Source organism: Emydura macquarii, unplaced genomic scaffold, assembly GCF_026122565.2.
Source record: "Emydura macquarii macquarii isolate MOO-44397 ecotype Brisbane River unplaced genomic scaffold, CSIRO-AGI_Emac_v2 contig_1253, whole genome shotgun sequence".
NCBI lineage: Eukaryota > Metazoa > Chordata > Testudines > Chelidae > Emydura > Emydura macquarii.
In genome coordinates this window covers 53,626,089-53,653,372 of record NW_027131390.1, presented here as the reverse complement: position 1 = coordinate 53,653,372, position 27,284 = coordinate 53,626,089, and the positions used below count along the sequence as shown (strand labels likewise).

Here is a 27,284-nt window from a genome sequence, read left to right as displayed (position 1 = left end):
CAACATTGGAGGTTCTTAAAATGAGGTTGGACAAATACCTGTCAGGGATGGTCTAGGTTTCCTTGGTCCTGCCTGAGGCAGGAGGGTGGACTAGATGACCTCTCAAATGCCATTCCAGCCCCACATTTCTATGATTCTGTGTTCAAAATATGATCATGTGTGGGGGCTCCTCAGGCTTGGATTCCCTCAGGAAGGCGCAGCTACAGCCATGGATAGACTGGATGGAGTCCTTATTGCCCTGGCTCCCAGTCAAATGATGTCAGCATCTAACCCTTCATTAAAACAAAACACGTGCATCAAGCCCTGGTAAATGCAAAGCTTGCAAATGTGAACTGAGTGCAACCAGTGCAGGGATGTGAGGGCCAGAGGAGCCCTTTGGCTGCCCTGTTTTGCACTGTGTTACTGGCTCTAACAGTCAGGTTGGGAGAAAGAAAGGCATGCTCTCTCCCAAGTAGCAACCATCCGTGCTACCAAAATGAGAGACCACTCACAGCAGGTTGTGCAAATCTGTGTGTGAGCTTCTCTCCTTTTGTCAGTAATGCTGAAACGTAAATTATTGTAATTAGACATTTGTATCAGCATGCCATTGGGGTGCAGGGCCAGCTCACACTTCTTACAGCTGTTGTTTTAGATTCTCTACAGATTAAGGCAGACATCAAGGGTATTGGTGTGTACTTGGTTCATGTTTTCTGTAAACAGGGCCTTACTGTTTGTTTTGATTAGTTGTTTTATATGAAAGCAGAGATTACAGAGAATGAGATGGTAGCCTCAAAAAAGTACAGGGATCCAGCCCAATGTGAGCCCTGGAATTGGTGTGGAGTATTCCCCATGATGCAACTCAAATGACAACTAGGCTTTCGAAGGACATGCACAATGTTTTGTGCTGGCTGTGTTGTATCAACAAGCGCGTTGCTTGATACAGGTCCCTGATCTGGGTACATTTTTCTGACACTGATGATACTGATGTACAAATAATATATAAATACTAAGAATTATTATGTAACTTTGTATTTTCAAGTCTCTGTACATATATTAACTAATTAAACAAATCAAGGTAGTATGCAAAGCAGAGTAATTCTGTGGAATAATCAGTGGACTGTGCTTTAGTAGCAGTACCAGGTGGAGGGGGGAGTGTTTGTGCCAAAAGAAAAACAACATTGCTAGAGCCACTCTTAGGGTTAATGTTCTAAAGAGGGATTAGAAAGGATAGAGAGGACAACCAAAAATAAACATCAGCATGAAAGTATTTGATAGTGCTCTTTTAATGTCCCTTTATCAGTTAGTAAAGGCAGGTGTGTTGTCTTCACAGCATCATAAAGTCAGAAATAGGGCAAGAGTAACTGCTTCATGCAAAGAATGTACAGCAATGTATGTACATTGGATTTTAATCTGCTGAACACTTAGCCACTCACTGCAACTAAACTGGTCTGTGTATGATAACTAAAAATATTGAAAACCTTTTTAAAAGCAATGTGATGACATTTTGGGCTTCCTAGATCACAGACCTGTCACTCAAAGCTAAAAATTCTTTAAAATGTCAGATCTGCTGTCTCCAAATAGTTTAGATTATGAACATAAATTACATTTCTTATATCTGTTTTATGGTTTCAGTAAAGAAAACAAAAACAAAAACATGACCACTCACAAAAGCCTTCTATTGGCATGATTAGCAGCAAGAGTACAAATTGTCAGTACAGGGATTTCAAAATCAGTGTTACATTTGATATTTATTCAAATAATTTTGTTTTGCTTCATTATTAAGGTCAACAGTATTTAAATGTATAGAATGAAATTCTGGATCCATTGAATTCAATGGGAGTTCTGCCATTGATTTCAATTGAGCCAGGACAACAACCATAATTTTCTTCTAGTTCACAGTGTTATCATTACAGCTTATTCAGCCATTACAGAAGTAATGGAGGGGAAAAAATCTTTAAACAGTTTATAAAAGACAAAGGGCCAGATTTTCAAAGGTATTTTTTACACTAATAGCACTTACCTACTTTGATACATTTTGGGAGCTCGTAGTACATGTAGGAATGGAATGTCATATATACCATAGGGCCATTTGTGCTTTAGGAAGAAAAACAAGAAGTTCCTTCTGTTTTTTCTGTTTCAGTCAGAAACTGATTAGGCAACAAATCTAGTGTTTGAAATTGAGCCACCTTCCTCTGATAGTCTCTGTGCTAGTCATAAAAGACTTTTGCCCAGCACAAACAAGGACAGTCTAGGTGACTGAAATGTCAATTTTATGGAGGAGAAGATTAAAATGAAAACTTATTTTAAAAATTAACATTCTTAAAAGTATATGGCAGAATTGTACAATAATATCATGCAAAATAAGACCACAAGACCATCGGAATATAAATCCTGCCAGGTGCATAAATATGAGACCAGCTCTGATTCATTTCCTCTCTGTTTATCAGAAGTTGCAAGTCTGCTGAGATATGGACTATAATGTAAAGATGAGTGACGTTGCATGATGGGTCAGATTATACAAAAGAAGGCTCAATTCCTAATTAGGACAGAATAATTCCAAAATCAAAGTTCCAGAGTTCCAGCCTCTGCATTGTGGCTACTAAGCTCCTACCAGCATGGAACACAGGCATTACCAGGCTGGACCATTCAGTCCAGTATCCCATCTCTGACAATGAGGAGTACCAGAAGCTGTGCAGGAAGGTGTAAAAACCCTGAGTAGCACATGTGGGGTAATCTCCCCTCCCCACACACACATTAGGTCTCATCCCAATCTGTAATTGGTTTAAACTCTGAAGCAAGAGATTTAATATCCCTTCCAAAACAGTTTCATTAATTATGACAACTCTGGATAGTCTTAATATGCACATAAATAAAATAATAATCATACCACACTCTTATAACATTTTCATTATGTCCAGTCCATTTGATTGAGAATGTGCCCAAGTATTACTGTAAATTGCACCCAAAATTTTTTAAAATTCAGATCACATCACATGTTATTTTACAAGGTTGCCTGTTTAAAAAAAAACAAAACCAGAAACCACACAGCAATTTGGAGACTGGATAATATATTTTATACATTTTGAATACATGTTATTTCTGTGGGCTCACTTTTATGTTTTAAATACTTTAAACATTTTGATTCCCATCACATACCTGAATCACAGCTCACCTCCCCATTCAAAAAGCTTCAGGATGATTTTCACAACAGACACTCTAGTATGATAAAAATGCAAAGACTTAAAATTACCCCTTCTGAGTGAATAAGCTTGTTTTGGTGAAAGGCAAAAAGTTAATTTTCAAAGTAGGGAGAACTTCAGCATATTATTAAAAGGAAAAAAAAAAAAAAAAAAAAAAAAAAAAAGCAAGTTCCACTTCAGTTATGTGGCAACCTCAACACAAAATGTCCAAGACTCAAGTCTTTTTCACTGGTGAAAGAAAAAGTATTACTTCTTGACTTTGGGAGAAATGGGAAAGAAAACTGTCACTTTTATTCTTTCATTACAAACATGCAAATTAAGTACACAACACTATTAGCTGGGATCAGCACCCTACAACTAGTAATTTTGCTCCCTCACAAGCAGGAAGTATTGTAATTTGTACATACAAGATATTCAGTTGAAAGATCGTTTATATTTTTTGGTTGGATAATATATTAATAATCAGAGATGTGTACGGCAAAAATGAAACAGCAGTGATGCAGCTCTAAGGTGCCTGAAATTTCAGCTGGGAGTTGTTTTAGGTTTTAACAAGGACACAGGAGTGATAACATATAAAGATCTACAGCTAGTCTGAGGTTGTTTTTTCCCCCATTGATTATTTTCTATCCTACAACAGTGTTTTGTACTATCTAGCATGAGGAAGATACTAAAACTCATCTGTGCATGGAGTCCATTGTTGTACATTTCTAAGCTGCACACTATTTCACTGTCATAATTCTTATCACTTACTATGCCAAAGGGCTGGGACTTTTTGGGTGGGGGAGAGGACGGGAGTAGGAAGGAGCAGGTACATTAATGTGAAGATAGTTTTTAACTGAAAGAACTATTTAGTACGATTCATAAGCAAGTGACAGGAAATGTTCTATTGTTATTAAATCCTGAGTGTGGACATAACCAAATGCTTCAAGTTTCACCTTCAAGTCCAAGTTCTTTTGCACACCCCTACAGAATATTTTTTTTTAAAAATCCCTACATTTACAATGTTCTATTTTACTAACCTATCATCTTTTATTATAGCCAGAATGTCATTTGGAAAAAAATGTCTTAAATTATATTTCTTCAAGTATTATTAACTTCAAGGTTTTTACTCATTTAAATTTTGTGACAAACCTGAGATACACACTTATATCAACTTAAAATTTTTTCCCCCAGGATAGCATAACAAATCCTTGCTAAGATTAACTACCACCAGTTTATACTACATTGCATGATGAAGGTATTCAAAAAGACCATCCAACCTTTCAAAACAAATGCCAAGCTAAATGCTTGATAAAGAAAGGTCAGCCCCAAAGTTCAACAGCTGATGGCAGCCAGGTTGCCTTTATCTTCTGCAATCATTTAAAATCAAATGCATAAAAAGCCATCCATGCTTGATGGTGATCTGTGAAAAATACTGTATTACAAAGACTACAATAGCCAAATGGGGTACAGGATGACAAAAAATGGACATGGCAGAATTTAGCTGAATATGACAATCTCAAATCAATCTTTTAGAGGAACAGTTTTTTCCCTACAACTTCTGATTTTCACATGTTATTGAACAAAAATAAATAAGCAAGTATATGGAAAGCCACTGGCTCTCAGATGACAGATATGGGTTGCACATGGGCCTGGATAACATTTTTGAAAACCCGAGAACTATAATGAATGAGAACTCATTCCTCATATCAACCAAATGCTCTTCTTTTATCAAAAATTCTGCATGGAACTGACCTCACTTACAGTTTCCATATTCATAGTAAATGTGAATGTCTTAAAATGTATGCCTACCATAATATTTTAATATATTACTCACATTCAGGACTTCATCAAGAAAAAATAGTCTCATCTAATAACTCCCTGAACTTCAAAATAAAATCTGAAGAGAGCTCAACTTCTGAATGAGACATTTTAAAAAATGGGTAAAAATAGGTTATTAAGATTGCAAAATGAAATTATCAGTAGACAGAGTCCCTTAAAAACTGAGATTTCATTTAATAGTAATACTAATTCCAAGAAAATCCACATGGTTAGACCTGCTAGAAAGTTCACAAGTTGCTCTAATTTTCAGTTCTCCACATTTTGGCCTCAATCTTGCAAATTTATGCACATGTTTAATTTTGAGCACGAGCAGTTCAGTGAGTCAACTTGTGCTTAACTTTAAACAAGTGCAAAGTGTTTGCAGGTTCAGGACCAAAGACACTTGCAAAGACAAATATAATGTAAACAATCTTTTGTTTTAAAATAGCATGTACATTGCTTACCTTCACACATTCTGGATGTTTATCCCCTACAAGACTTTATTTTACACATTAATGTATTGCCACTAAGACTCTAATTAGGAGGCTTAATATAACGCTCAGGCAACTTTTAGTCTTGATAACGTTTTTCACTTGGATTCATAATTGAGCAATAATGATTGCAGGACAGGGCATTTCCAGTGCGTTCAAGACTGACTTTTTTTGCATCCCTTGCCACAACCACCACGGAGCCACTACTTTTTAGGAAATGCCCTGTGCTGAGGTAGTTACTGCTATTATAAACTCATTAAATAAAAAGGATTTAAAATACTCAGAGATGTTTTTCAGAATTTGTACATACAATATCTTTGATACACCCAAGTCACATCATGTACTTAGACATATGGGACATAACTAGAAAATTATACATGGCATGCTGAGAAAAAGAGACTTCACCAATATGTTCTCAGGTTTCAATTTCACTTATAAATTGTTCTAAAAGTGCTGTTTATAGACCCGCTGACTTAACAGACCTGTCAGTATTTTCCCTGCTATTTTTAATTTTTACATCTAGCATATGTGAAAATGTTAATGTAGAAGAGTTTTCATAAATAAAATACCATTCTAAATATATACTAGAGCAAACAAAACTAGAGCTAAGAGTAACTTGCCTAGGTCTTTTCCTTTTATAGACCATCATGTATGTGAAGCTACAGGCATTGATATATTCAATCACCAGTCCAGTTGTTAAATCTCTGAAGACCACAAGAAGGAAGTTTAACAATTCTTTCATCCTTAGTAAGACCTTTCATTTTTTTAAGAAAAAATTAAATTAATACTCTATGAATGGGTTATTTTTGACAAATCAGAATTATTTCCCCAAAATGAACTAGTTTTTTTTGAAGTTGCCACATTACTGTTAATGTTATGATGGTGTTCGCATGAGTTCCTGGGATATATAAATTGCCTACTTCTAAACAGGTTTTATACACTAGAGACTAAATTTCTTAACTTACAAATACTTATTTTTTGATTCCAGTTTACAGTGGTAAAAATGATGACTACACAATGCATGTAAATGGGAGGTAAAGGTATTTTTAAAAACAGAATAAAAAGCTGTATGTTAAAAACTGGGTCACAGACTAATAAATACGTACATCAAAGACATGAAATTTTCAGCAGCTGGTTTTAAAGAGCAAGGAAGAAGGGAAAAGCTAGCTGTCCAAAATCCATTCTGGCTCTGTCACCTATATGCTAAGAACCTTTACAATTCAAAAAAACCCCAAGGTAACAGAAGAGCAGAAATGAACTTTGTAGTTTTTAAAAATTAAGCCACAGACTAAAAAAATGCAGTGTAAAACCAAATGCAATTTACAAGTTTTCATGCACTTGCTTACATTGCATTAAAAACAGGAATTATTTCTACCTCAGAAAAACGAGTGTCATCTATCCGGTACTGTTAAAGACAGCCTTACTGAATTTTTTTCTACAGTATAAGGATTTTCTAGAGAAGGAAGCAAAATCATTTTTATAACAAAAAATAGAATTATTGTAGCAACTTATCATTGACTTTCGATACTTGAGCAAAACATAAAATCAATTACTAGTTAGTTTTAAAATGTTAAAACGGTGCTTTGACAATTGTTGAGATGCCAGAACAAGATGCTGGACACCAGGATTTCCAGAACAACCCCCTTTTCCAAAGTGATGTGCAGTCCATGGATTAGACAGTGAGAGAAAATTGATCCTGCTCTATTGGTTTCTCCACCCAGGCTCCAAGTCCTGCCTTCAGGAATGCTTTAAACAAACACTCTTTGGCAGTTTGATACTCAGTGGCCACCTGCTTAGTGTCATGGTACAGGTTAGGTTTGAGGATCTTTGAGCGCAGGCTAGAGGAAAGCTGCACAAATAAAAACAAAAAGAAAACAAACTATTACACAAAACAATTCCAGGAATCAGATTCAGGAAAAATGAGAGAATGAGTGCAACAATCTGAAAGAAAGACAAATGCTGTATTCTACTTTCTGAATATAATGTTACTGTTGATTTGTATCCAACTACATATAACTTCACAGTTAGCTCACAGGAAAACTATTGCTCCAGTAGGAACCCTGAGGATTTACTCATTTCCACAGTTACCTTGAAGGGGAAACTGAAACCAGCATCATATTGCTTGACAACTGGCTGGAATTCCCTTTGAAACTCATTCCTTCTACTCTTCAAGGGACAGTTCCCACCCACTTTTGTGGCTGCAAAGGCTCCCCTAGCAGCAATGCTGGGTGAAGGGAAGCAGTATTCCAGGGCCTTAAGCAGGAAATATACATACCCTGTGCAGCATGGAACTCCGCTCCATGGGGGCAGAGGCGGGAAGGGCTATGACTGGAGACGCCGCAGTTATATGTAATCTCCTGTCATAGAATCATAGAACTGTAGCACTGGAAGGGACCTTGAGAGGTCATCTAGTGCAGTCCCCAGGACTCAAGGCAGGACTAAGTATTACCTAGACCATCCGTGACATGTGTTTTTCTAACCTGCTCTTGAAAATTGCCAATGATGGAGATTCCACAACCTCCCTAGGCAATTTATTCCAGTGCTTAACTACCCTGACAGTTAGGAAGTTTTTCCTATTGCCCAACCTAAATCACCCTGGCTGCAATTTAAGCCCATTGCTTCTTGTCCTATCCTCAGAGGTTAACTAGAACAATTTTTCTCCCTCCTCCTTGTAACAACCTTTTTATCTAATTGAAAACTGTTATCATGCCCCTCTCAGTCTACTCTTCTGCACACTAAACAAACCCAAGTTTTTCAATCTTCCCTCATAGGTCTTGTTTTCTAGACCTTTAATAATTTCTGTTGCTCTTCTCTGGACTTTCTCCAATTTGTCCACAACTTTCTTGAAATGTGGCACCCAGAACTGGACACAATACTCTATCTGAGGCCTAATCAGCGCGGAGTAGAGCAGAATTACTTCTTGAGTCTTGCTTACAACACTCCTGTTAATACATCCCAGAATGATGTTTGCCCCCCCCCCCCCTTTTTTTTTTTTTTTTTTGCAAGTGTTAACGCTGTTGATTTATATTTAGCTTGTGATCCACTATGATCCCCAGATCCCTTTCCACAGTACTCATCCCTAGGCTGTCATTTCCCATTTTATATGTGTCATCTTCCCTTCCCCCTGAAAAGCAGATGCATTACAGCAGTACTGGCAGAAGCAGCTCTGCAGTTTTACAGGCTATAATAATAAGTTAAATACTTCACAGAAGCTCCCCAAAGCCTGAGGTTTTGCTCCTGTAGGATCACTGCAGAAGTGGAACTTCAGTTAGCGTAATCTCAGGGAATTTAACCAGTATTTGGTTAATCTGGATTTTTGATCCACAGTTGATCAGAAAAATCAAGGATGTAATAATAAAGTTTTAGGCCAGAAGGGACCATCCAGATCACCCTAATCTGCCAAATCTGTCTGAAATCTCCTCTAAATGCCCTTGTAAATTGATGCTTCTCTGTAGTGCTTCACTATGTAAAATACATGCTGTCCTTTGATAAAGGCACTCTTTGTGCTCAGTTCAAGCTTTAACCTAGCTGGACACAAATGCAGATTTACCAAAAGTCTGCTCACAGGGGTGCTGAGGCACCAACCCTCCTCCTTCAAAAAGATTACCATAAGGTTGGTGATGGCTACAGGAGATTTTCCCCCTTCCATACCCTTCTTCAGGACTATGTTAGTTATTACTTCTTTCTCAAAGAGGTGTAAATAATGCTTTCAAAACTCATGTGTCAGATGTTGAGGATAACTGAACCTGAGAAGGTCTCATCTTTATTTTATTTTTTTTGTGTGAGGAAGTGGCAAAGACCTCCCCATCATACTCTTTTCTGTGCTGCTGGATGATATCTTCTGCAATTTGGACTTAGCATTGTGCATTTTTCCCTAAATGTAGAATCAATACTATTAAGCATGGACAGGAAAACATTTTCTCCTGAACTGATGCTTGAAGCTATCAGCTTGTTTCTCATGTTCAACCAACTATCCCATCTTTCATTAATGTCAACATAATTCTTTTGTTTTTCCTTAATTTTTCCTCTGTTTCTTAACATGCAGCATGCAGAATTGGAGCTGTGAGAGTTTATATCTGTCTGAAAGAGAATATCCAGGGTGAAGTGCTTTAATAGTTTCTTAAATTGTTCATTTCCTGTTACACTGAAAGTGAAGTTGTTAGTGAAAAGAAGGTTGCAACTTTCATATCAAGTCCAAATCTGCATTTTTTCAGTTGTTTTATGGCATAAACCCTGAATGGTTTACTTTGGGATGTCAAAGAAGGACAGAGATTACTGCTGAATAACACTTATGTTAAAAAGATGCTGGAATGATTAGAACGTATTTTTAAATGATCAGCAAGAATATGTTTATGGTGAAAGAGATGATAGCATCACATTTCTCACTTGCCCAATCAGTAAACTCATCTATGTTTTGCTTTTACACTTCAACATAGTTTCCTTCAATGACCCATTTAATCTTGGAGAATCCAGAGAAAATTATTTTTTGCATTCTCTGAGATAAGTACAAATCATTTCTATCTTGCTATTTTATACGTTTGGCAATGTTTACATTTTACTTTGAAATAATTATCTGTTTTCATTACTTTATTCAATTGCTTGCTTCATAGCACTTCCTTCAGCATCAGCCAGTTAAATTAATGCGCTGATGTCTGCTGATCTCTGAAGACTAATCAGCCCATTGTAGTATTGACATTTAGAGCTTTCACATTTACTGCAGTAAGACTGAGAAACAGCCATCTAGTGAATTCAGCACTGTGAAGACTGAAAACTAAGATGAGCTGGCCCAATGAATGTTATAAGAGACCCTGTCCACCCTCCAGACGTTTCTAGATTCTAGTGAACTAATCCCTCATAATATTTCACAACTCCACCCACTCCTCTCTCACCAACAACAAATCATAGTGGATTCCACCCACTAGGCAACACCCTTTTGTCAAGCCATCTGTGACCCCGCCCATTCCCTCCCATGCCATGCTGGACTTTTATACAGTACTACAGCTTTCCTAATCGGTATAACAAAGCCTTGATGTTCTTGTGCCCCTTTTCACTTTTTAGAACAGTTAAAGTTATTCACAGATTGAAATTAGAAAAACAGGGTTACTTACCAGTAACTGTTGTTCTTTGAGATGCGTTGCTCATATCCATTCCCATATAGTGTGTGCGCGCCCCATGCTCTGGTTCCTGCAACTTTTTTGCCCTTAGCAAGCCCCGTAGGGCCATCTCTGGTGCCCCCTGGAGTGCCGCACTCATGCCACGGTATATCAGGCGCCGCCGGCCCTGAGGACCCTCAGTCCCTTCTTTCTGCCGACTCCGACAGCGGGGACAGAGGGTGGGTGTGGAATGGATATGAGCAACACATCTCAAAGAACAACAGTTACTGGTAAGTAACCCTGTTTTCTACTTTGAGTGATTGCTCATATCCATTCCCATATAGATGATTAAATAGCCGTACCTTGGAGGTGGGTAGGAGTCAGCATTGAGCGGCTCTCATCAAGATGGCCCTGCCGAAGGCTGCGTTCTCTTTCGCTTGCTGCACAATGGCGTAGTGGGACGTGTGGACCAACGACCAGGTCGCTGCCTTGCAGATGTCCTGCAGGGGCACTCTTTCCAGGAAGGCCGCCGACGAGGCCTAGGCTCTGGTTGAGTGTGCTGTCACAGCTCCTGGAAGTGGCACCTTCGCCTGCTTGTAGCAAGTCCTGATGCAGGCGGTGATCCATGCGGAGATACGTTGGGTGGAGACAGGTGAGCCCTTCATCCGGTCCGCCACTGCCATGAACAGCTGTGTCAACTTCTGGAACAGCCTCGTCTGCTCGATGTAGTAGGCCAGGGCTCATCTCACGTTCAGCGAATGCCATCTCTGCTCCTCCTCCAAACCGTGCGGTTTAGGAAAGAACACGGGGAGGAAGATATCCTGGTTATAATGAAACTGGGACACCACCTTGGGCAGGAAGGCTGGGTGGGGTCTCAGTCACACTTTGTCTTTATAAAAGATGGTGTAGGGGGGCTCTGAGGTCAAAGCTTGTATATCGGAGACGCTCCTAGCAGATGTAATGACCACCAGGAAGGCTACCTTCCACGAGAGGATGAGCAGTGGGCATGTAGTCATAGGCTCGAAGGGGGGTCCCATCAGAGCGGCGAGGACCAGATTCAAATCCCAGGGAGGCACCAGGTCACGGACCTGCGGATACAGCCTCTCCACCCCTTTGAGGAACCTAACTGACATGGGGTGCGAGAATAGTGACTTCCCCACTTCCATCAGCTGGTGTAAGGCATGGCCGCCAGGTGCACCTTCAAGGAGGCCAGTGCTAGACACTGCAGCTTCAGATGGAGCAGGTACTCCAAGATTGCCTATATGGGCGAACAGGATGGTGGGATACCCCGGGACTCCACCCAACAGGTAAAGCGCTTCCACTTGGCCCTGTACATCACCTGAGTGGAAGGTTTTCTGCTACCCAGCAGAACCTGTTGGACCTGCACCGAGCAGGCTCTCTCTCCCTCCATCAGCCACAGAGTCTCCATGCTGTCAGGTGGAGGGAGTCCAGGTCCGAGTGCAGCAGGCAACCCTGGCCCTGGGAGAGCAAGTCATAACGCCTTGGGAGCGGCATCGGCGTGGTGATAGACAGGTCCAGCAACATGCTGAACCAATGCTGTCTCAGCCACGCTGGGGCGATCAGTATGATGTCCGCTTTGTCCCTCTTGATCTTCAAGAGGACTTTGGGCAGCAGTGGAATGGGGGGAAACGCATACATGAAGGTCCCCGTCCAGTCGGAAATGGAGCCCGGCTCGTGACCCCAGAGCAAGCAGAACCTTGGGCACTTCCTGTTCCAGGACGATGCGAACAGGTCCAGTTGGGGAACACCCCACTTGCGGAAAATGGAAGTCACCACCTCTGGGTGTAGTGACCAGTCGTGGCGGGGGAGAAACGACCTGCTGAGGCAGTCCGCCTCGTCGTTCCTGACCCTTGGGAGGTGAGAGGCATATATATGGAAGTCGTGCCTCACCGCAAGGTCCCAAAGACGAATGGCCTCCTGGCAAAGGGCCGAGGAGCGCGCCCCCCCCTCACCTGTTCATGTACAACATGGCCGCTTTGTTGTCCGTGAGGACCTGCACCATCCTGCCCCTCAGGAATCTGGGAACACCTTTGCAGGCCAGGCGGACTGCCCTGAGCTCCCGGACGTTGATGTGGAGACACCTCTCTTGAGCCGACCAGAGCCCCTGGGTGCTGAGGTCGCTGCTGATGTGGGCCCCCCAGCCTGCATCCAAGGCATCTGTGATCAGAGTTATCGATGGTGCCAAGTCTTTGAAGGGGACACCCCTCAGAACCTCCCCTGGGTCCCTCCACCAATCCAGGGAGGTCAGTACCTGAGTGGGAACTGTGACCACTCTGTTCAACGAGTGCCTGGCTGGTGCGTACACGAAGGCTTGCCATGCCTGGAGCGGCCTGAGTTTGAGGCAAGCCAGCCTCACCACATACGTACAAGCTGCCATGTGTCCCAACAGCTGAAGGCAATGCCTGGCTGTCGTCGTGGGGGACCTGTGGAGATTCTCTATTATGGCAGCCATCGCCTCGAAGCGAGGTTGTGGGAGGAAGGCTCTGGCCTGGGTGGCGTCCAGGGTGGCCCCGATAAAGTCTATGTGCTGCACCGGGGTGAGTGTGGACTTCTGCTGGTTTATGAGCAGCTCCAGTCTGGTGCATGTCGCACAGGTGAGTGCCAGGCTGTTACTCACGTGGGCCCTGGACTTGCCCCGAATTAGCCAGTCATCCAGGTAGGGGAAGATCTGAACCCCTCTGCAGCGCAGGTGTGCCGCCACCACCGCCATGCATTTTGTAAACACCCTGCAGGCAGACGAGAGGCCGAAGGGTAGGGCTGAGAACTGGTAGTGGCAGCTAGCTACCACAAACCGGAGGAACCATCTGTGACTGGGAAGGATAGTAATATGAAAATAAGTGTCCTTTAAGTCGAGGGCAGTGTACCAGTCCCATGGATCTAGAGCGGGAATGATGAAGGCTAGGGAAACCATACAGAACCTGAGGCGTCTGATAAATTTGTTCAGACGGCGGAGGTCTAATATGGGCATCAGGCCCCCCCTTTGCCTTGGGAATGAGGAAGTAACGTGAGTAAAAACCTCTTTCCCCTTACCTGTGGAGGAACCTCTTCCACAGCTCCCAGGCAGAGAGAATTCACCTCCTGTATGAGGAGTTGCTCGTGAGAGGGGTCCCTGAAGAGGGATGGGGTAGGGGGAGAGTCTGGGGGGGAAGGCCGTAAGTTGGAGGGCGTAGCCCCTGCGGACTACACCGAGGACCCAGCGGTCTGAGGTGATGTTTTGCCACTCGGTGTAGTACAGCCTGAGCGTGTGGGTAAATGGTAGGGTCAGATCCAGTGGGATGGGAAGAGTGCCACCCTCAGGCGCACCATCAAAACTGCCGCTTGTTGTTATTCCCCTTGGCTGGGCCTTGTTGGGGGCCTGCCGAGGATCCCTGGCAGTCGCGGCAGTTAGGTGGCCTATATCCGTCCCGGTCCCTCCGGGGTTGAGCGGGTCTGGGAGGCGGCCTAGGGGCAGGTCGGGGCTGGCGCTGGGCTTGCAGCTGAGACTGATGCCTTGAGGCCTGCGGGGTGTAAAGCCCTAGTGACTTCAATGTAGCCCTGGAGTATTTGAGGGCGTGCAGTTTGTCATCTGTCTTTTCAGAGAAGAGGCCAGCACCATCGAATGGTAGGTCCTGGATGGATTGCTAGACCTTTTGTGACAGCCCTGCACACCACACCACACGATGCCCGATGTCATCGCTCTGCTAGAGACATCTGCTGCGTCGCTGGTTGACTGTAGAGCCGACCCTACCACTGCAGAGCCCTCCTCGATGACCATGGCGAAATCTGCTGCCTGGTCTTGGGGCAATGCCTGCGTGAACCTCTGCAAGGAGGACCAGAGGTTCATGTTATAACGGCTGAGGAGCGCCTGGTGGTTGGCAATCCTCAGCTGGTGGGCCACTGTAGAGTAGACCTTGCGGCCGAAATGGTCCAACTTGTTATCTTTATTTTTGGGGGTGTTGGCCTGGGCCCCCTGCCTGTCTCGTTGGTTGGCGGCATCAACCACGAGCGACACCGGAGCAGGGTGGTTGTATAGGAAGTCTAACCCCTCTGCGGGAACATAATATTTCCTCTCGGCGCCCTTGGACGTAGGGGCGACCGAGGCCGGGGTTTGCCAGAGGGCCTTGGCCAGCTTCAAGACCCTCTTGTGCACCGGCAGGGCGATTCTGGATGGCCCCACCGACCCAGACACACCAAAGAGGAGGTCCTCCTCCTCAGAGAACTCCTTGAGCTCTAGGTTCAAGTTGCTTGCCACCCTCTTAAGCAGTTCCTGGTATGCTTTAAAGTCAGGAACTGGTGCCCTACGGTCCCTGGCGGCCGCATTGTCAGGGGAGGACGAGGAGGACTGCGGGAGGGGCCCTGTGGAGGGAACCTCCTGAGGGTCTGAGTCCTCCTCCAAAGAATGGCCCTTGCCTGGCTGGCTCGGAAGAGGGGGTGCTGGTTGGATCATCGATGACTGGACCGAAACCGTACCCTGGCCCATCTGAGCCCCTCTTGGCCCCGAATATGGCCCTGCCATGGTCCTTGAGGCCACACCAGCGCCGGTCTCGGTGCCGACTGGGAAGCGTCCTGGCGGACGCGGGACCCCGAGCCACTGGAGTGGTGCTGACGAGACTAGTGGCCCCTGCCCGCCCGGGTCGACGACCTGCTCCGAGACGATGAAGAGGAGCGTTGGTGCCGATGCCTGCGGTGCCAGTGGGGGGACGAGCGGCTGGAGGAGCTGGAGCATGATCTCCGCCTGCGCGCCGAGGTCTTGTACTGGCGCTTGCCTGTAGGGGATCAGAAACGGTGCCGGCTGTGACTTTTCCGCCTTGGCTCCGAAGATCCTGAGCGATGGCGAGGTGCCAGAGGTGTCAGCAGTGCCGAGTGTTTCGGTACTGGGATTCACGCTGGGCTATGACCCGGGGATCGGGACCGGTGCCGATGTGTGTCCGCCGGTACTGGCAGGCGCGCCGGGGATCAGGAACGGCGTCACCCGTCCTTATCCTCGGGTACCGGGATCCATGCCGGGCTGCAAGCCGGGGATCTGGACTGGTGCCGAGCTCGTTTGGCCTCCCCAGGCGACGGGAGCCACGGCGGACTGCAGGTCCGAGGTCGGGACCGGTGCCAAGCTGCATGCCACGGAGCGAGACCAGCGTCGGGTGTGTCGGGTCTGGTCAGGTGCTGGGATCTGCGCCGGGCTGCGTGCCGGGGATCGGGACCAGTGCCATGCTGGACTCGGTGCCGGAGTACGAGAACCCGAGGTGCGATCCCCACGGGAGGTGGAACTGTAGCAGTGTTGTCTCGTGCTTGAGCCTTGGGACCGCCTATGGTGCTGCAGTGCCGAGAAGCTTGACGACTCTGAGTCGGAGTTGGGAGGGGAGCCCGAACTCTCTACACTCCGTGACCGTTTGGGGGGAGACCTGGACTCCTGCCTCGACCACCCACCGGGGCAACCCAGCACGGATTTACCCCAAGACACTGGTCCCTGCGCCCTCGTCCGAGGGGGGGATGGAGGCGTGGGCATGCCCACGAGGGCGCGTGCCGCAACCAATGCCTCCAGCGTCGACGGCCCTTGTAGGGACACCCCCCCACCCCCAGGAGTCGGGGGAGGCTCCCTGCAAGGAGATGCTGGTTCCGGAGTATTCTCCGCGCACGTGGCTGGGGCATCTCCTGACTAGCCCCCAGCTTGACTGGCGGCACGGGGGAGTCCTTGGGAGTGGTCACCTGCCGCTTCTTCTTCCTCGGCGCCGAAGGTTGCTGTGCTCCGGTGCCGGCGGGAAGCTGCGCACCAAGGAGATGCTCTGTGCCGCTGGGGATCGCGCTGGTTCAGAGTCCAGCCGAAGCACGGACTCCATGAGGATGGCCTTCAAGCAGGCTCCCTCTCCTTCTGGGTCCGCGGCTTGAGGGCCTTGCAAATTTTACATTTGTCCTTTCAGTGCTGCTCTCTGAGACAATGGAGGCAGCAGTCGTGAGGGTTACTCACTGGGAAAGCCTTGCCACAAGCGGCACAGGCCTTAAAACTGGTTGAGCCAGTTATGGCCCAACCTTAAGCCCCTGAGGGCTATCTATCTATTATCTAACTCTAACACTTAACTATGCAAACTTAACTGTCTGTACTGAACAACTATAAACTAATTACAACAACAATGAAGAACGGGGAAGCTACTTGCTGTTAGCAAGAGGCAAATGTTCCAACAACCGTCACGGGCGGAAAGAAGGAACTGAGGGCCCTCAGGGCTGGCGGCGCCTGATATACCACGGCATGAGCGTGGCACTCCAGGGGGCGCCGGAGCCGGCCCTATGGGGCTTGTTAAGGGCAAAAAAGTTCCGGAAATCAGTGCACGGAGCGCGCACACACCTATATGGGAATGGATATGAGCAATCACTTGAAGTAGAACAAATGTTTCTAGTATCAAAAACTTTCATATATGTTCATGAAAATATTTCAGAGACAAGTTAAAAAGGTTGGGGGAGGAGGGAAAGGAAAAACATTTAAACCTAGCATTTTATTATTTTTCTGAATAAACCTTGTTTTTTCCCCACTATCCAGTCTATTCTACTGTCCTTAAATGTAAAAGAGTAGAAACGTCTTCCCTCCACATACTCTTGTGAGAAGGATCTCTGTACAGTGACAGGGGACTAAGAAGATAGCATGGGGTGAAAGTGGATGACAATCTTTTTCCACAACCTCAGCACCCAGCTGTCTATATTGCAGTATTTCTGGACCTTGCTATACCACAATGAGAAATGACAGACATTAAAAGACTGTTGTAGAAATTCAGATTCTGCTGAAATGACTGGATCAACGTGCTACTTGTTTCTATCAATACAGCTGCTTTGCAGAGAGGACTGGGAGAACCCTAAGGATCATGGTCTACTGGTACCTTTTAATATTTCTAAAGCATCAACTATTATGAGACAAAGAAATCCAACCCCTCAAAAAGCAATTCTTTGACTTTTACCTACACCTCCTGGGGAAGACTGGGGTGAAAACCTAGCACCACTTAGCCACTACCTTTGACTTCAGTGGGGCAAGGATTTTACTCCAGATGTTCTCAAACAGGAATGATTCTTCACACTAAACTGCAGATGCCCCAGACGTGGCTCTCTTGCAATATGTGATAGGATGGTCATAGGGTATGATCTGGCAAATTTTAGCTCTCCTGGTTTGTAACCTTAGTATTCTGTGTCCTAGGCTCCAAAAGAGCTACTAAAAGAGAGTATCTTGTCCAGTAAATTAAAATTATAAGCAAAGCTCAAATGAGTCAGCATTTTACTTTACTTAGTTCTAGAGACAGATAATTAGATCCTCACATACATTTAAACTAGAAATGACCATATTAAAGAAAGTGTGGAACAAAGGCATAACTCTTCCCCATATTTACCCATGATTCAGTAACACATCATTTACTAACTTTGAAAATATTTTAGAAAAGGTTTTTTTTATATCCATTTGTAACAGATACAATGCAGGAAGCCAGCACATTACAATCTTATTAGAAAGGTGGTTATGAGATTGAGCAAAATTGAAACCCAGAACTAAAAAAATACTCCGATCTTTGGACATATACCTTTGCATGAATGCGCATCCAGCGACTGTACAAAGCGTGCTTACAAAGGCGAGATGCACGACCCATCTCATCCTTGCCAGTTGTGGCATTAATAACTTCAAGCCCAGTGTCTCCTACTGTCCAGTTTACACTGAAATTAGGTGCTTTTCCTGGTTGGCGGGCTTCTGCATTGCTAATACCTGAAAGGGAAGAGGTACATAATAGTGAAAATGTGAAAATTCCTGCTCAGTTCCGTTTACACATGGAGTGATCTGATAGTGTTACACATAACATATTGTTAAGCATTCTTATAGCTATGGTTCTACAATATCTCCATGATTTTCAACAGATACGTGAGGATTTAGCCATAAACATTCCATTTCTATTTCTGTAGAATGTGCAGCTAAAATGTCTTCTCCTGCTATCACTCTCAGTTGTGCATGCCTGCATTATCAGAAATCTGAAAATACATGAATGCTTGTGCTGGTGATGGTAGGGAAGGTAAAGAGGTTATAGAAAGATCTGTAACAAGAAGCCTCACAAGTGGTAATACTGCAGCATGCAATACACCTTGGGTTGATTTTACTTTAGCTCATAAGCTAAGCAGATATGGGTCTATTCAATAGCTGAATAGAGGAAAGCCCAGGTTTCACAGTCTTGCTAGTAACCCTGTCCTGTACATGTCTGAGTATTATTAAGTAGAATTAATGCCCTTAATCAAGTCCCACTCTTGGTGCTAGGAATGCAGTGCTATTGCAGTTATTATATATTCATAGATTCCAAGGCCAGAAGAGACCACTGTGATCATCTAGTGTGACCTCCTGTATAACTAAGAATAAGATTTAATCATGGAGGTTGCGGAAGTCGTGGATTCCATAACTTTCCAGGATCTCCATGATTTCTGGAGCAGGGCTGGAGCAGCTGTAAACCCCAGGGCTGCTTACGAACAGCTGATCAGCCTGCCAGCCCACTGGAGCAGCTGCATGCCCCGGCATCCCTGTCTCCTCTCCTCCCCAAAGGTATTTTTAGTAACAGTCACGGACAGGTCATGGCTTCACAGAATTTTTGTTTATTGCCTTTGACCTGAACCTGATTGTTACTAAAAATACCCGTGACACAATCTTAACCTTATATATTACACAGGTCAAAAAACTTCGCCAAAATAATTCCTAGAGTAGATCTTATAGTAAAACACCCAATCTTGATTTAAAAATTGTTAGTGATGGAGAATCCACCACAACCCTTGTGAAATTGTTCCAATGGTTAAGTACTCTCACTGTTAAAAATGAATGTCTTAGCTTATTTCCAGTCTGAATTTGTCTAGCTTCAGCCATTGGATCATGTTATATCTTTCTCTGCTAGATTGAAGAGCACATTGAATAATCAATGACTGTAATCAAGTCATCCTCTAACCTTCTCTGTGTTGTGCTAAACAGACTGAGCTCTTTGAGTCTATAAGGAGAGGTTACTCACCTTGTGTAGTAAATGCAGTTATTCGATATGTGTGTCCCTGTGGGTGCGCCACTGCAGGTGCACCTGTGCCTTTGATTGTAGATTTTTCTTTGACCCATGCATGCATCCTACACATCCTCGTGTGCTGCACTGAGGCTATATTGGGCTGTGTGGGCAAACTGCCCTCAGTTCTTTCTCCACTGCAAAGTACCACAAGGGAGACTCTGATGCAGATGAGGAGGAGGGTGGAGAGTGGCTCACCCATAGGGACACACATTTCAAAGAACTCCAGGAGTATCCTCTCCTTCTTCCTCAAGTAGCGTCCCTGGGGTGCTCCGCTTCATGAGACTCCTGAGCAGTATCCCGCTAAGGAGTAGCAGTATCCTGAGCTAAGGAGGCAGGAGGTTTGGAACAGAGTACAATACAGAGGAGAGAACTGTATTGCCTACTGCCGAATCATATCTTGCAGTAGGCACCAAGGCACAATGGCTAGAAAAAGTATGAACAGAGGACGAAGTTGCTGCTCTGCATGTTTGCAACTGGTACATCCTTTAAGTCAAGCTATAGATGTAGACAGTGCATTTGTTGAATTCGTTATCACTTTCAAAAGGGGTTGAGAATGAATTCTGTTGTAACAATCTTAATACATCCAGAGATCCACTTTGATAACCTCTATTTTGAAATAACAATGCTTGTTTCTGTCCACAATGGATAAAAATAGTTTCAGAGATCTTCTAAAAGGTTTGGTCCTGTCTAAGTAAAAAGCTAATACCCTCCTGTAGGGTATGGAATATGGCTTCTTGACTAGTCTGATGTGGTTTTGGGAAAAACCTGAGAGATTAATGGTTTAATATGAAATTCTGATAACACCTTAGGTAAAAATCTTGGATGGGCTCATAGCAACACCTTCTCTCTGATGAAAATTGTAAATGCGAGTGTGTGTGTCTGCCATTAAAGCTCCTAATTTCTTAGCCCTTTGAGCAGAAGTGATAGCCACCAGGAAGGCTGTCCTCACTGGAAAAAAATTAACAAAGATGCTACATAAGGCAATTAAGGACTAGGTTTAGATCACAGCAAGGAGTAGTATCTCTGATTTGTGGAGAGAGATTTGACAAATCTTACCATAGCTGGGTGAGCGAAAAGCAAAAAACCCTCCATGGGTGCGTGAAAAGTTGTTATTGCCACTAAAGTGTACCCTAATGGAGTTCATAGAAAGACCCAATGTTTTCAATTCCAATAGGTAATCCAATATGCTGGGAAGAGGAGAGTGAGTAGGTGAAACATGATGACCGTTACAACAAAGACAGTATCATTTACATTTCTGGAGGTAATGGAAGATTGGTAGATTCTTTTCTATGGTTTAATAAAATGTGCTGTACATCTGATGAACAGGATACCTCTATTCCAGAGAGCCATCAAGGAACCATGCTTGTAGCCTCAGAGTCTGCAGGATGAAGTGTTTGATTGGCATTGTAAGACAGTAAGCAAGGAGTGATCAGAAGCTGCCATGGAGGATGAGACGTGAGTCTGATTAGATAGGAAGACCAAACTTTTCATGGCCATGTTGGTGAAATGAGTATGACTTTGGCCCGATCTTACTGAGAACTTTCAGTCGTAACTGTGTCAGAGGATATGCATACAGAAACCCCTTTGTCCAGGAGATGAGAAAAATGTCTCCTAGGGACTGGGGTTCAAGACCTCTTCTGGAGAAATACCCGATGCATTTTATGCTAGTTGCTTTGGCAAACAGATCAACCTCCAGGAACCTCCAACCTAAGAATATCTTGTGGAGGTCTCGGGAGTTGAGTTCTCATTCATAATTTAGAAAGAAATGATTGCTGAGGTAGTCTGCCATAGTGTTCTCAATACCTCGGAGGTATGAAGCTTTGCTGACTATCTGTTTGGACATGCATCAATTCTAGGAGTTTTATTGCTTTGGCACAAAGATATGGGGAACATGCTCCTCCCTTACAGTTGATAAGTTTGGAAAGCATGCCACGTTGTCTGTCATTATCTTTATTGACTTGTATCTGATTAGAGGTAGAATGTGTAAGGCAAGCATTTTTGACTGCTCTCAATTGCAAAAGTTTGATGTGAAAAAGCTACTCTTGTAGTTACCATTTGCCCTGAACTTTGAGAGATCCTAGATGTGCCCCGCCGAACCAAAAAGTGAAGCATCCCACTGTGGTTGGGGGATTTCTGGAAGAATGGAATACCAATACAGATTTTGGTTGGGTCCTTCCATCAGTTGAGGGACTGTAGAATGCATTTGGGGAACAGACAGACATCTGCCTAGGCTATGCATTCTTTTTTAAACTGTTAGAATCCACTCCATAGGCCCCTGAGATGTAAGCTGGCATGTTGCACTATGAAGATGCAAGCTGATGTATCCCAGCAGTTGAAGACAATCTTTTACTGTTACTTGAGGACTGCCCTGGATCTTTGAGATGAGATTCATTAGTGCAAGAAATCTGCTGAAAGGGAGGTATGCTCTGTCTGTCACTGCATCCAGGGACGCTCCTATGAAATCTAGGCATGGTAGTGGAGTCAAAATGGAATTTAAGGTTGATTTGAAGACCCAGGCTGTGAAACAGAGAACATGTTAGCTTTACTGTTGTCAACATTTCCTGATATGATCTGCCCCTGATCATCCAGATATAGGAAATCTATTATACCCAAATAATATAGATGGGTGGCAACTATCACCAGAATTTTTTAAAATAACCTTCGGATAGAAGATAGGCCAAAAGGGAGCATCCTACACTGGTAGTGCTCATTGTCAATTAGAAAATGAAGGAACCTCTTTGTGTGAAGGGTAAATAGCGACATGAAAATATGCATACTGCAGATTGACAAATCATGAACCAACCTCCTAACTCTAATCAGGGAATTAGTCCTGCAATGGTCACCATCCTGACCTGCCACTGTTTTACATATCTGTTTAGATACCTGAGGTTTAAAATTGGTCTCCACTCTCTATTCTTTTTGGGGATCAGGAAGTACATTGAATAGACTCCCCTTCCCTGGTGCTGTATAGGAACAGGTTCTATTGCTCCTAAATGGAGAACTGAGGCAAACTATTGCACCAGCAACTGCACATGAAAAGAGTTCCTGAATAGGGGAGGGGGAATGGATGGGAGGGACAGATTTGAAATGGACAGCATAATCGGATGTTATGGCTTCCAAAACCCATTGTCCATTGTTAAACTATCCCATGAAGCTTGAAAATGGGAGAAGCAGCATCCGAAAGGAGGGAAGGGAGAGGATGTCACAGCTGTAATATCTTGTTGATTGGATGGCTGAGACTCTCAACCAATCCATCAAAACTGTTGCTTGGAGGATGCACATGGCTGAGAAGTAGCTACAGCTGAAGGAGGTTTATTTTTAGAGTATCTTGGCCTTTTGGACAGGGGCTCAGCTGGTCTATGACAAGCTGAATATGGGGCTGGTGTGCTCTCTGTGCCATCTGAGAGCTATTAAATCTCCTCTTATTTACAGGAATACAAATCCCTAAGGATCACAGTGTGTCCTTTATAGTGTGGAGAGATGTATCTGTCAAGTCTCCAGAGCTTGCAAGCATCAAAAGGGAGGTTTTCAAAGGTGCTCTGAACCTCTCTTGGGAAGCCCAACAGCTGCAGTCAAGATGCTCTTCTCATGACCACTGCAGTGGATATAGATTGTGCTGCAGTATCTGCAGCATCCAAGGAAGCCTGCAGGGATGTCTTTGCCAGGAGCTGACCCTCTTGTATAATTCACCTTAAATTGGCCATGATGTTCCTCTGGCAGGTGCTCAATAAAGGAATTACATTTTTTGTTGTTCAAATAGTCATATTTGGCCATGAGTTCCTGATGGTTTGCTACTCAGAACTGAAATGTAGCTGAACAGTAAGACTTGAGACCAAAAAGACTGAACCTCCTGTGTACAAGATGGACTTTGAGCTATGCTGTCTGCCTCATTCATAAATGGCCTCCACTACCAGGAATTCAGAACTGGGTGAGAAAATGGAAATTCTGATTCTCTGGAAGGGACATAATACTTTTTGCAGGTTGCCAGTGCAGTAGCTGGGCCTGTACTCAACAGGGTTGTCATACAGTATTAGCAGACTCCAAAAGACCTTCATGGACTCGAATGGCAATCTTCATAGATGAGGTGTGTAAAGTATCTAGCAGTTTATGGTGGGACTCTGAGCCTGCTCTAAGGGAATCTGTAGAATGTCAGCAATTCGCTTAATCAGTTCCTGAAACTGCTTGAAGTCATCCACCATAGAAAGTGGTGGAGGCATCATGGTTTCATCAGGTGAGGAGGAGGAAATACTAGTAAAAAGTGTCACCTCTTTATCCCCTCTTTCTCCTTGAAGTTTTCCTTTTCTGGTACAGATGTTGGTAGTAGAGAAAGTTGAGGAAAATGGGCCCCTATTTGCTTCCTCCAGTGATGCGAAGACTTTGTTGCAAATTGTTGACAACACAACATCCACAGCACCCAGCAAGACCACTTAGGGGGGGCGAAATGACATAGGTGGAGGCATCCATGTTACTTCCATGTAGGTGCTATTTGCGGTCTATCCTCCTGTAATACATCAGTGTAGGAAGAAGAGAGATGTGTCCTAGAATAGACAGGGGAACCCTGGACTGGTGTCTGAGAATTCCTTTTCCACATACTCCAACGGGAGGCGGATAGCTGTTCTGCTTGCAAAGTAGATGAGGGTGAGTTTGGTACTCTAGGAGCGAGAGGGGTCAGTGACAGAGAGAGAGTCTTGATGCTGATAAAGCCTCAGCACTTGTTAACAGAGAAGACTTTGTCTACGAAGATATTATCAGTCCTTTACGGTACCTAAATTCTTGCAGTATGAATGGTATCAAAGATTGGGTTGAGCACGGACCCGTGGAGGATGTCTTCGCTTGTGATGCAGTTGGTACCAAGCAGTTGACATGGGAGTGAGTCAGCTCCAATTCCATTGGTATCACAGGTAGCCGAGCAGTCTTTGATACCACTGACTTTCTGGTTACTGAAACCGAATGTTGTTCAGGGCTGGACTCAGAAATCTTTTCAACCATGTCTATGCCACTTTAGGTATGGGTCCCCAAGTTCAGTACCGAGTCTAAGATGACTGACGTCTCTTCGCATTTGCAGTACCAGAATCACTTGGACTCTTGGGATCTGAGGTTTCCGTAGTCTGCTTGTACATCAGTGATTGATATTGTCTTGGAGATTTATTCCTTACCTCCTGCTTAGAGGCAGATATTGAGGCTGAAGTCTGTGTACCATGGATGTATTCGGTGCTGCGATACAGTCTATACGTCCTGCAGTCCCCGATGACAAGGATCTTGATGTAGATAGAGCATTAGCAGTAATGGGAGGCATGGGGGTGAGGGGTGATGTCTTTCACTCTTGGATTCAAAGCTGATCATAAAGCTTTCTCCATCATGAACTTAATATCCCTATTTTTTCTGGCTCTACCCTTGAAGGAAGTGCAGATCTTGCACTTTCTGGGGATATGAGTATTAGTCCCATATAGCCTTGGTGTGGGGCACAAATATGTGTGGGGCTCATGGGTACTGCTATCAAAATTCCCAATCAAAGGCGCAAAGAGCAGGCACAACCACAAGGACACTACTCAAAAAAGATCATGTTTTCTAATCTTTTAATCATTTGCATGGTTCTCCTACGGACCCTTTCCAATTTATCAACAACCTTCTTGTTTTGTGGACACCAGAACTGGAGACAGCATTCCAGCAGCAATCACACATGTGCCAAATACAGAGGTGAAATAATTTCTCTACTCGTACTTGAGATTCCCTGTTTATGCATCCAAGTTAGCCCTTTTGGACACAGTGTTGCATTGGGAGCTCATCACCAGCTAATTATTCACAACAATCCCCCAAATCTTTTTCAGAATCACTGCTTCTCAGGATAGAGTCCCCTGTCTTGAAATGAGACGTACAATTGAGATTCAGGCCACTTATAGTCATTCATGATCCCATGACAGTTTTTGTAAGGGTAAAGATGCTACTTCCTGGCATACTGGCCAAATTCCAACATACATAATTACATTTTGAATTGCAAATTTCCATTGTAATTTTAATTGGAGAAGTCATCATTATTTAGATTGTGCCTACAATGTGCTTCTTCTCTTAAAAACATTGTTGTGTAATATTGCTGGTTTGAAGTGGTTGCCATCTTGCAGAACAGAGGTAGCTGCATTTCAGTAGTGAGTGAACTGATGGATATAAGCAGATGCACTTCATAAAATGCTAGGTAACTATTTATACAAGCCGTCCCCCCAACCTACCTTAAAGGAACATTAAAGTTGCAAATTGAGGCACTCAAAAATTAGGAAATGACAACATTAATAATTCAAACAACCTTAATTTTATGCCCATCTGTGGATTAATATGTATAGTGTTTAACTATATGATCACATACTAATTTTAACTTACCTTCTAGATGTATCAATTATCTCCTGTCTCAGGATGGATACAAATCAATGATTCTTTTTTTTTTTTTTTTTTTTTAAATTAAAAACGGAATTTATTTAAATAATTTTTATTTACATTAAATAAGTGTGCTATTTTAAGGAAAAATAATGTATTTAAAATTAAATTTGAAATTATGACCACATATGTTAAGGCCTAAATGTAATAACCTAATTAATAACCTAATTAAATAATTTATTTTCATTAAATAAAATATTAAAGCAGTACACGTTTGCTGTCTGTTTTAAAGAAAGTCAAACCACTGAACTGGTGGAAATCTCTAGATAAGCACCTGAAACCAGTGTTTAAGTGCGAAACCAGCTTTTGACAGTAGTATCCTCTTCTGCAGGTACAGAAATAATATTGTCTGCATTTTGGTTTACTCACCTACCTCAGTTCAATGACTAGTTCATTGAAGTTGAGAAACCAACTGGGGTTTGAAAAGGCACTAAAGGCATTTATTTTCATCTTCCAAACTATGAACAAAAATGAGTCCTCTACTGGTTCTAAAATCTTGAAGATGGGCATGGTGACCAGACATAATCAGTTCAATTAATTAACTACACATATTACTTCATGTGTTTAATACATCAGTTAATTTTAAATGCAAAACATGTTTGGATAAACTTTTTTCCCTTTTCCCCCTTTTTTATTTTTTTTTAACCAGCACATGTAAGTTATATACAACTAACAATCAATTTTAAAATGGTGTTTTGGGGCATTTTAATTGAATTCCAATTTCACCCAAATGCAACTTGACACAAATCACCAATAAAAAATTAATGAACTAGGAAATAAGAAATGAGTCATTCACCATTTTCTAACATGATAAAAACTGTAAGAAATAAGAATCTGAGTGAATGTATGTTAAGCTATATTTGTGCTTAATTATTTATAGATACAGTGTTGTCTCCTGGTTAGCAAAAAGTAGTACTAATTAGTACCAATCAATGAGAATAATTAGAAAACTAATTTAAAATTATAAATGAAATACAAGATTAAAATCAATGCTTTAAATCAAGGTTTCCTGCTTGCTGATTTAAATCATGACTAAAATTGGTGATTCAGATCATTTTGATCTAAATCAATTCACCCTCTTCTGTCAGCATTTTCAAATCTGTGCTCGTCGTTTCCACCATGTGATGCCCATTTTAAAAACTCTGTGAATCTTTCAAGAATGTACACCTAAATTATAATTGGGCTTGTTTGGCAGTCTCTCAAATTAAAAGTCTTCAGGCCAGGTGCTAAGGTTTGCAAGTTCTTCAT

At 43.3% G+C, this 27,284-nt stretch overlaps 1 protein-coding gene across 5 annotated transcripts in view; it reads right to left on the bottom strand.

The window, feature by feature from the left end:
- Nucleotides 1-1,244: 1,244 nt before the first annotated feature.
- Nucleotides 1,245-27,284, bottom strand: part of ADARB1 (adenosine deaminase RNA specific B1) — a 272,145-nt gene continuing 246,105 nt past the window's right edge. For all 5 annotated transcript variants that reach the window (XM_067548805.1, XM_067548806.1, XM_067548808.1 and 2 more), the window contains 2 exons: nucleotides 18,114-18,292; nucleotides 1,245-7,319 (listed from right to left, as the gene is read on the bottom strand). In XM_067548805.1, the coding sequence (XP_067404906.1) occupies nucleotides 7,143-7,319; nucleotides 18,114-18,292 (356 nt within the window). In that variant the 3' untranslated portion in view covers nucleotides 1,245-7,142. The remainder of the gene's footprint in view (nucleotides 7,320-18,113; nucleotides 18,293-27,284) is intronic.